The sequence below is a fragment of the Podarcis cretensis genome (genome assembly GCF_951804945.1).
Source record: "Podarcis cretensis genome assembly, chromosome: Z".
NCBI lineage: Eukaryota > Metazoa > Chordata > Lepidosauria > Squamata > Lacertidae > Podarcis > Podarcis cretensis.
This window is the reverse complement of record NC_137184.1, coordinates 47,138,222-47,148,325: the sequence shown is the minus strand read 5'-3', so window position 1 is coordinate 47,148,325 and position 10,104 is coordinate 47,138,222. Positions and strand designations below refer to the sequence as shown.

Here is a 10,104-nt window from a genome sequence, read left to right as displayed (position 1 = left end):
TCTATGATTTATTTTTTATATTTTATTTAACATTTTCGGTGATTTTTTTTTTAAAGAATGCTGTATTGATCAGAATTTACATTCATGAACTTTTTTTTTAATGACTTAAAATGATTTGGTCCTCCTCTTCCGCGACCCATCAAGTTTTGCTGCAACGACCAAAGTCAGCCAGCAGGGGGCAAACGCCTCCTTAGCATCCCTCCGCTCCCTCGGCATTCTCCGTCCTCGCTCGGCGATTTCCGTAGCCTCCAGAGAGGGCGAGAGGGAAAAAAGAACGTTGCGCTCAACCCACCCCCCGGCTCATTCCGGCCGCTGACGTCACCGTCCCCTCGAGTGGCCACGCGATGTTCCGCTTCCCTTCTCTTCCCCCATCCCTCCCCGCCGCCATCCCGCAAGCAACCTCAGCCACTGCCCAATGGTTCCGGCCCTCCTTCGTTCCGGCCCCGCCCCGTCGCTTTCGGCCTCTTTTGCTCGGAAAGCTTCTGCGCCTGCGCAGCCGGCGTGCTCTCCCCTCCCCCACTGGCAACCGCAGCCCCCGCCTTTTGGTTCCGGCCCTCCCTCGTTCCGGCCCCGCTCGTCGCTTTCCGCCTCCTTCCCTCGGAAGACTTCGTCCGACCAGCCCCACAATCCCCGAGCCTCGGCAGCCCTGCTGGGCTCGGGCTTTTCCGGCAGCTGTCGAGACCTGCTCGGCTAGTTCCGCCGGCCCCTTGTTGTCGCGGGGGCCAGCGTCTGCCCCCCTCGGCGGGCCCGGCTGGGCTTCGCTGCCCCCCACCGCCCGCTGCTCCGGCTGCCCCCCCCCGCGGCCCTCGCCATGGCGGCTTTCGGGATCCTCAGCTACGAGCACCGGCCCCTCAAGCGGCCGCGTCTGGGGCCTCCCGACGTGTACCCGCAGGACCCCAAGCAGAAGGAGGTGGGGAGAGGGGGGCGGCGGGGGGCGGCGGTGGGTCAGCAGCACAACCCCTGTGGGTCGGAGGAGGGAGGATGTCCTCTGTGGGCCAGTTGGGGAGGGGGCTCCCTCTCGCCCCACACCCACCTGCGGGGAATTAGACACCCCCCCTAACCTGAGATCCAAACCGCCCCCTGCCGAGTAAGGACCCTTGTGTTCGCATTGCCTGCCCCCCGCCCCATGCCAGATTTATAAGGAAGCCGGCGTTTCCCTCCCCGCGCCCCGGTCACATAATCGTAGGGCTGGAAGGGGTCCCGACCAGGGCCATCTCGCCCAGTCGCCTCCAAGGAAGGGATGTTTTTTCCGCCCTGTGTGGGGCTCGAGACCGTGGCCCTGGGAGTATGAGTCTCACGCCGGCTGCCGAGTGAGCTCAGCAGCAGACAGAGGGAAAGTGTGCTGTGCTTGGTGTGTGTAGCGCTGGGGTGTTGGTGGGACACAGCTTCTGGCCCATCGGCAACCTGTGACTGCATGCCAGGCAGGTGCGCTGTTTTCCCCCAGCTGCTCGCCCCCCCCCCCCGCTCCCCAGGCAGCTCACAAGGAGGGTGCTTTGTGCCGCCTCTCTCTTCCTTCAGCTCTCCCCCCCCCCCATAGAGGCTCGGACATGGAAGCTCCCCATTCTTAGAAAGTAGCACCTGTTGGAGGGCGGCATGCCTCCGGGAACCAGTTGCTGGGGGTCACAAGTGGGTTTAGGGCAGTGCTACAGCCGGGTCCAGCTTTAAGGCTTTCCATGGGCATTTGGTTGTGGGTGCTTTGAGAGGAGGATGGCAGGGGGCTGTGATAGAGCATTTGCTTAGACAGCCCCAGGTTCAATTTACAGGAAGGGCTGGGAGAGATTCCTGCTTCTGAAACCCAGGAGTTCTTCTGAAACTGCCAGTCAGTGTAGACCAGGGCCACTGTGTCCCACAAGCTTCATTCAGGTACCCCTTGGCATGTCCTCATTAAACATTGATATTTAATTGTATTCTTTATTGCTTCTTTTATTTCTTTCATTCCATTTTGTTATGTTTGCAATTTGAATTTTGTGGGATGCAGGTTGTAATACAATATAAGAAATAAAAGAAGTGATAAAGAATACAGCTAATAAGCGGGCAGCTACTAGCACAGTTCATTACGCTTGCTACAGCAGACCGAAAAAGCATTAGGTGGGCAGCCAAGGCCGTCAACAATTTTCAAGTGTTCCATGCTGGGAGAATGTTTAAGAAACACTGGTGTAGATAAGCGTCCTCAGCTGCATGGACCCATGGTTTGATGTGGTATAGAAAGAACCTCCCTACATTCTAATGATTAGATAAGCAAGTAGCCTGAGCCAGCAGACCTTTTATGTTCATAGCTAATAGCCTCATATAGACCTATTACACTTTCAGTATCATGAAGTTTCATTGGATAGATGCCATGTTGTCGGGAGTATGATTTGTAACACAGAATATATGGACCTTCCTGCCTAGAGATATATGTTTGGGCCCTTTCCATGTCTGCTTTCTAGGCAGGCTGTACAGACATTTTTGCTTCAATCAGCCTTTGACTAGGAGAATTTGATGGCTCATTTATTCTTAACTTTTGTTTCAAATTTATTTAGTGTGCTGGGATTTTGTGACATTATGCTGGTTGCTGCAGTGATTTAGATATGCTCTTTTAGGTTCTGATTTTTTAAAAAGAAAGTTTATTAATTCTGGATTTTATTGATTTGATATTAATGATACTGGTTTTACGATCTTATTTTTGTGAGACTTCTTAGAAAGACATTGCTTTTGAAAAACAGAATACCACTTCCCAAATAAATGACATCATGACTATCCTGCTGGAACTGTAGTTCCTGATGTTTTCAAATGCAATCACAAGGACTGCATTGCTGGATCAGACAAAAATAATTGCTAATATAATTTCTTAAGCAGAGCAGTGGAGACTGGCCCTCAGCTTACCTCAAGCCAATCCCCATCTTTCTGCCTCTCTCACAACCAGTCAACTTACTTACAGTCTGCCTGCATTTGATTCTGGCTATGCCTGGCTTTGGCTCTGGCTCTGCCTGCTGTTGGTCTCCATGCCTTCTGCCCTACCAGTCCCAATGGGCACTGACCACCACTGCATATGTGACTACAAGAACTGTTCCTTATTGATTCTGCCAAAGCACCTGCTCTTAGATGCTTCCCCCCCTTTCTTCTGCAGGATGAGCTGACAGCTCTCAATGTGAAGCAGGGTTTCAACAACCAGCCGGCTGTCTCTGGGGATGAGCATGGCACTGCCAAAAATGTCAACTTCAATCCTTCCAAGGTGAGAGGCTTGACCGTTCTGAAGGTGCACCTGCTGCAGCCTCCTAAGTGATTGTGGCTGGGTTCTGTGGAACAGCTTCAGTGTTTCAGCTTCGGTGTTCTACTGGCTTTTTGGAGCTACGATCATTGTACTCTTTTGCTTCAGTGCTATCCACCAGCTACCTGGAGCTCTAGGGATATAATCATCACCCCAATTTGTTAATTTGCCTTCTAAAGAACTGTCTCAAGGCGATTTACACTAAAGAAAATTGAAAACATTGAAAAACAGAAATCAGTTTAATGTTACTAAATTATTATTATTTACTGGGTGTTCCTGTCAGATGACATGTGTACTTGCTATCCCTTGCTTCTCCTGATTTTGGATCCAGTGTTCTGATTGCAGAGGGGTGGATCATTTGCAGCGGAAACGGGAGAGCTGTTGTGAGCGTGTGCATGAAAGCTTTGTGCTGGGTCACAAGGTGTGACGTTCAAGCTTTGACACCCTGCAAACTCACCTTGGTCTGCATCCTGTAATCTACCAGTTTCTCAGTACAGGTGGAAAGTGCCTTTGGTCTGGGAGCATGGTTCTGCTATCTTTCCCTTGTGTGTTCATGTGTGTGTGTGTGTGAGAGAGAGAGAGAGAGGGAGAAAGAGAGTGTCTTGGATCCTCTGCATGAAGCTTCATAGCTGAGGTGAAGACAGTATGTGGCTGACGATTAACGCCGAATGTGCTGTGGCTAGTGAGTCTTTGCAGAGTGCGGGCAGCAGGGTCTCTTTGGGAGCTCCACCACCTCGTTCTTTTCCATTTTCCAGATCAGTTCAAACTTTAGCAGCATCATTGCTGAGAAGCTGCGCTGCAACACTCTGCCTGACACAGGCCGCCGAAAACCCCAGGTGAACCAGAAGGATAACTTTTGGCTGGTGACAGCCCGCTCCCAGAGTGCTATTAACAACTGGTTCAACGATCTGGCTGGGACCAAGCCCCTCACTCACCTGGCTAAAAAGGTACTTCCCCCTCCCCTTTTTTCTTTTAGCTTAGGCTGCTAGGAAGAAGGGGAGGGGGGAGTTGTAGTGTAGGGATGGCTGAACTGTGACCCAGAAGCTAAATGGGCTCCTCCTTGCTGTGATTCTAGGATAGACCCTTTCTGGGGCGGGAGGAGAGATGTCTCTGAGAATAGTGGCTAGAAAAGAAAAGAAGAGCAGACTTGAGTTCAGGGGCTGAATGGGAAGAGGATAGAGGAACTATTTGGGACAGTTTGGAGCTGCAAGAGTGATTCAGAAGAGTTGATAGGCATGGAATTTGGTAGAGAAAGGGCTAGTGAACTTTTGGGGATTTCCATGGCTGTGGCAGAAGCTGTGGCACCAGGTCATATGTTGACTTTCCAAATATGGCCTCCTTCTTATAAGCAAAGACCTCATCTACACAATACATGGAAAGCAGTATCAGTTTAAACAGTCATGGCTTCCCCCAAAGAATCATGGGGAATGTAGTTTGTTAAGGGTACTGCAGATGAGGAGATCCCTATCCCCTGCTATTAGATCTACAGTTCTCACAGTGGTTCAACAATCAATCTCTTCCCAGGCATATCTGGGAGCTGTAGTTCTGTGAAGGGGATAGGAGTCTCCTCACGACTCTCAGCCTCTTTAACAAGCTACATTTCCTAGTATTCTTTGAGGGAAGCCATGACTTTAAGCACTTTTAACTTCTTTCAAAGCTGGGGCAGAACAGGAGCACTGTTTGTTTTGCATCCACCAGCAAGCTGCCTTCAGCTCCAGCAGTTGTTGTTGCTGGACAGCCCCTCTCCAATTACAGCTCTCACCCTCCACCCTCCCTCTGTCAGGTGCCCATCTTCAGTAAGAAAGAGGAGGTCTTTGGTTACCTAGCAAAGTACACCGTGCCTGTGATGAGGGCAGCCTGGCTGATCAAAATGACCTGTGCCTATTATGCAGCCATCACAGAAACTAAAGTGAAGAAACGGCATGTCATCGATCCATTCAGTGGTAAGAACTGCTTCTTCCCATTGCAAATGCCATCTAGACCCATACAGCAGTGTGGGACTAGACAGGCTTGGGTTTCTTGGAGATTTCTTCTTCTTCCAGCTGTTGCGCGTCATTATTCTTCAAGACCATGCATGGGCCAAATGTGGTTCCTGGGTATTATGGATGGGATGGATGCAGAGGAGCGGTGGGAGGCATCAGCTAGGGAACCCCCAAGGGAACCCCTCAGACAAGAAGGCTCAGAGCCAGGAGATTGGTGCTGGTACAATGATGAGTGGTCAGAGGGATAAGAGGTGTTGGAAGCATAAGAGATAACAGGGTTTAGTGAGCAGGAAGAGGCTGTGGCAGAGATAAGTCCAGAATCAGAGGCAGAAGAGGAAACTGGAGTGGATTGGAGCCAAGAGGCAGAGATGAGTCAGGCTGGTGAAGAGTCACAGGTGTCTCCCACTCCTGCTGCAACCAGCTCTTCCCTGCCCCTTGTTTCCCAGAACCAGAGGAGGTATGAAGAGGGTGGAGTAAGGACAGGCAAGACAATAGAGTCTCAGATTGCTTGAGAAAGAACCAGGGGAGGAGGAGACTTAGGGAACTGTAGGAAGGCAGGGACCTTCAGTCCTCACAACTGCCTCATAGGTTCAAATTCTACCAGGAAGGGTTGTTGTGCCCACTAGGCGTGGCCTCCTGAGCTACCCTGTTTCTTTGAATAAAGAGTTCACTGAACTTGTGTGAGTTATTGCTGACCTGCTCCTGGCACCGAGGCCTCTTTATCTGGCCCCTGAAACCTTCCCCAGGCCACAGCCCTCACTGAGCCTGCTTTGCAGACCTGGCATCTTTGCCTGGATGGAGAAAGTTACTGCTTCTTTCTTGCCTGAATGGAGGAGAGAGAGAGAGAGAGAGAGAGAGAGAGAGAGAGATGGGAGTGGGTGTGTAGAAACAAGCCTACTGGACACTGGCAAAGTTGACATTAGTTGCTCCGTCCCCTATGCCTCTGGCCTCGCCCACCACTGGCATGTGACTCTGGGAAGGTTGTGGTCCTCAGGCTGAAAAAGGCTCCCCACCCTTGCTTTGAGACCAGAGGTGGAGGACCTGTGGCTTCCACATGTAGTTGGACCATAGCTCCCCTCATCTTGATGCCTGGCCTTTCTAGACGGGGCTGATGGTCCAACAACATCTGGAGTGCCACAGGCTCCCCATCCTTGTCCTTGACCTTTGGTACTTGTCTGCTCATTTATTTCTCCTGTTCCTGGGGCAGGACCAGCTTGTGCTTCTGATGCTGCAGCTCAGCCTCTTGTGTCCACAGCTTACCCTGGCTTCCCACGACGCCCTTCTTATTTTCCCCTCGTCAGTGCGCTTTTCTTTGCAGCCCTTGAGGCCCAGCCCCAGCCCCTTCTACCTCTCCAGCAGCTTTTCTTTCCTTCCAGAGTGGACGCAGATCATCACCAAGTTTCTGTGGGAGCAGCTGCAGAAGATTTCGGACTTCCATCGGCAGCTGCTGGCGCAGGCCTGTGCATCTCCTTCTAGCCTCATGCCCCAGGAAGTGGAGTACTCTGTGAAGCAGTGGGACTACAATGAGAAATTAGCTATGTTCATGTTCCAGGTGAGGGAAAGGGTGTGACTGCTCTTTTTGACTATACTTGTCCTTTTCTCTTGTCAGAGGTTCAAACGCTCTGGCTCCCATCTAGGGAAAGGTCTGCTCAGATCTAATTTTTTGTTTCCAGGATGGGATGCTGGATAGACACGAGTTCCTGACCTGGGTCCTTGAGTGTTTTGAGAAGATTCGACCAGGCGAAGATGAACTCCTGAAGCTGCTTCTTCCCCTTCTGTTGCAGGTCAGCTTACCCCCTTCCTCTGCAACAACCACGACAAGCAGGACATTCCCTGCCTGCAGACTTAAGAGTCTGAAAAACATGGCATGAAAGGAAAAAGGGACAAGGAGAGAAGAGTGGAAGGAAATAGTATTGGGCCCCAGTTCTTAAAACCACAAATTTGTTCTAATAACCAGCTTGAATGGAAACAGCTGATGGGGAAGAGGCGTCAAATGCTAGCTGGTCTCTCAATTGTGCCTTGGGAATGAGTCCATCTCTTCCTCTCCCTTGATAGAATGGCTGCTGGTATGGCTGCCCATGGCATGTTTGTTGTGAAGGAAGATTTTTGCACTGACTGATACCAGGTCAGGAAGACTGGAGTCTGGAGGATAGTTGTTTCTTCATCAGTGAAGCAGCTACGACTTGGAGCTTATGTAGGAGCTGGAGGCTCTAACCGGGCCCTGATCCAGGCATGTGGCTTCCATGCACTTTCCCCTGCTCCTGAGTAGCCAGCCAGGCCCTTTGGCAGTGACTCTGGAACTCCTGCGTGCCCAGTCACTCCAGTAGTCCCTGGCAAAGATAATGAGTAGCGGGTGGGAGTCAGAGAATTGCCCAGGGATGCAGGCACCTGGTGTGGGGACGCCTGGTCCTGGGGCCATTGCTTCTTCAGGGTATCTGGCAGTGTGGTGACCTGGTGGAAGCTCCTTCTCCCCCTTGGTCCTTCTCCTCGGCTTCAAAGTCTGGCCAGGGTTGAAGTTGCTCTTCCTGTCCAGAGCTGCTTTGCATGTAGAGGGGCAGGTCCTCCATCCTAGCAATGAACAAGTTTTCCTTCCTTCCTTTCTCCGCAACAGTATTCCGGTGAGTTCGTGCAGTCAGCCTACTTGTCCAGGCGTCTCGCCTACTTCTGCACCCGCCGCCTTGCCATACTGCTGGACAGCATTGGTGGGCATCCTGCCCACCACCTCACGGCGCAGAGCACCCCTGCTCTTCCATCCACACCCACCCCTCAGCCGGCTGCGGGGAACCCCCCTCCCAGTCCATTCGGTGACCTGCTGCATTGCCCACAGCACCGCCCTGTGGTTTATGGGCTAAGCTGCATCCTCCAGGCAAGTCAGGGTAGAGGCAGATGCCTGGTCAATGGAGTGATGGGACGGTTTAAGGGGGTGGGGGTGGGAAAGCGGGCACATCTACTGTCCAGGAGGGTTTAGGTAACTGGTGGAATAGGATTGTTCATAGAAGGGACTTTTGGGAAATCCTACAGATATTTGCCCTTTTACTGGTGTGATCGTTTTAGCGCATTGTCAGAGAACCCTTTTCAGCCGAAGGGACCCGTTCCCATCTGGGCAACCTTCCAGAGGAGCAGGGCCAAAGCATAAGTGGGTGGAGAAATAAATGTAAACTTTACCTTTGTACAGTAGCTTAGTTTCTGCACATACTTGCATACCTCTCTCCATCCTACATTCAGGCAAGCAGGAGGCATGACCAGAGTCCAAAGATGCATTCTAGCCAGGCAAGGACACTGGAGGAGGGTGTGAATCAGTGGAACTATCTTAGGAGAATTCTCATGGCCAGATATGCAGGCTTGGAAGGCAGCAGTTGGCCATCTTGGTCGGAGGCTCCTGACCTTAACAGGATGGCAAATAAGGAATAAGCAGTGCCAGGCTGTGTCACCCTGAGTGGGGTGGAATGCAGTACTAGGCAAAGTGGGGACAACCAAGCTGGGCACATGTAAAACAAATTTATTCTCATCTGATTTGTGTGCGTGATGCTTCACCAAGGACAAGTCCTTACTCTGGGAGGCTTACAATACAGTGGTGCCCCGCAAGACGAACGCCTCGCAAGACGGAAAACCCACTAGACGAAAGGGTTTTCCGTTTTGGAGGCGCTTCGCAAAACGAATTTCCCTATGGGCTTGCTTCGCAAGACGAAAATGTCTTGCGAGTTCCTGCGGGTTTTTTTCCCTCCCCCCCCCTTTTTCTAAGCCGCCAAGCCGATCCGCTAAACCGCTAATAGCGCTAATCCGCTAAGCCGTCAATGGGCTTGCTTCACAAGACGAAAAAATCGCTAGACGAAGAGACTCGCGGAACGGATTAATTTCGTCTTGCGAGGCACCACTGTATATAATTCCATCTGTGTTATATATGTATAAATCAGTGCCATACTTCTTGAAACAGGTAATGGCTTCCTCCCACCCAAAGAATCCTGGGAAATGTAGTGAAAGTTGTTAGGAGCCCCTGTTCCCCACACAGAGCTACAATTCCTAGATTTCCCTGGGAAGAGGGATTGATTATGAACCACTTTGAGAACGGTAGCTCTGTGAGGAGAGCAGGGGTCTCCTAAGAACTCTGTTAGCAAACTACAGGTCCTAGGATTCTTTGGAGGAAGCTGTGACTGTTTAAAGTGGTATAATACTGCTTTAAATGTGAGGTGCTGGATGGGGCCTATAGTTCAAGACAAGGAGACGGCAGGGGAGATGAGGACAGAGGTCAAGGCAAGGGCAAACAGAAATAACATGCAATGATTTTAGTTAACATGTACCTGGATCTGGTTACAGCAGGTTTGTGGGGTCCAGATGCTTTGTGGAGAGTTTTTAATACTGGGCAAAAGGGAGCAAAAGGGGAAATGGTCCAAAGTCTTCAGGATGTTTATAGCAAGCATGGAATAGAAGGAGGACAGGGAAGAGGAGCCTGCCGACCTTCCAGGGAACTCAGTCCCTCTTTCTACTGTATTTCTTCAGAGCATTGTCCTGTGTTGCCCCAGTGCCCTCGTCTGGCATTACTCCCTAACCGACAGCCGAATAAAGACTGGCTCCCCACTTGACCACCTGCCCATCTCCCCCTCCAACCTGCCCATGCCTGGGGTCAGCGCTGGCTTCATGCAGCAGGTGAGCAGCAGGGACCGGAATGAGCAGCAGGTGAGCACCAGGGCCTGGAGCCCCTCATCTCGGTCGGTCTCGATTCCCACAGCTTGCTGGGCCAGTAGCCCAGCTGCAGGAGAGACATACCAGGCTTTCCCTGTCACCCCTGGCTCACCCTGCTTGGTCCCCTCTCGGGTGTTTGGGGCTAAATGGTGGCAGCCCCTCTTGTGCTTCTGGGGGTTGCACCACATCCTC

General features: G+C 51.5%; 1 protein-coding gene across 6 annotated transcripts in view; it reads left to right on the top strand.

Moving 5' to 3' along the window:
• Positions 1–592: 592 nt before the first annotated feature.
• Positions 593–10,104, top strand: part of MED12 (mediator complex subunit 12) — a 56,256-nt gene continuing 46,744 nt past the window's right edge. For 2 of the 6 annotated variants that reach the window (XM_079962618.1, XM_079962614.1), the window contains exons 1-8: positions 594–910; positions 3,110–3,214; positions 4,006–4,197; positions 5,034–5,193; positions 6,609–6,784; positions 6,906–7,016; positions 7,844–8,098; positions 9,730–9,906. In XM_079962618.1, coding sequence (XP_079818744.1) covers positions 812–910; positions 3,110–3,214; positions 4,006–4,197; positions 5,034–5,193; positions 6,609–6,784; positions 6,906–7,016; positions 7,844–8,098; positions 9,730–9,906 — 1,275 coding nt within the window. In that variant the 5' untranslated portion in view covers positions 594–811. Of the gene's footprint in view, positions 911–3,109; positions 3,215–4,005; positions 4,198–5,033; positions 5,194–6,608; positions 6,785–6,905; positions 7,017–7,843; positions 8,099–9,729; positions 9,907–10,104 lie in introns of all 6 variants that reach the window. The other 4 variants (XM_079962617.1, XM_079962615.1, XM_079962616.1 and 1 more) reach the window with 4 other exon arrangements.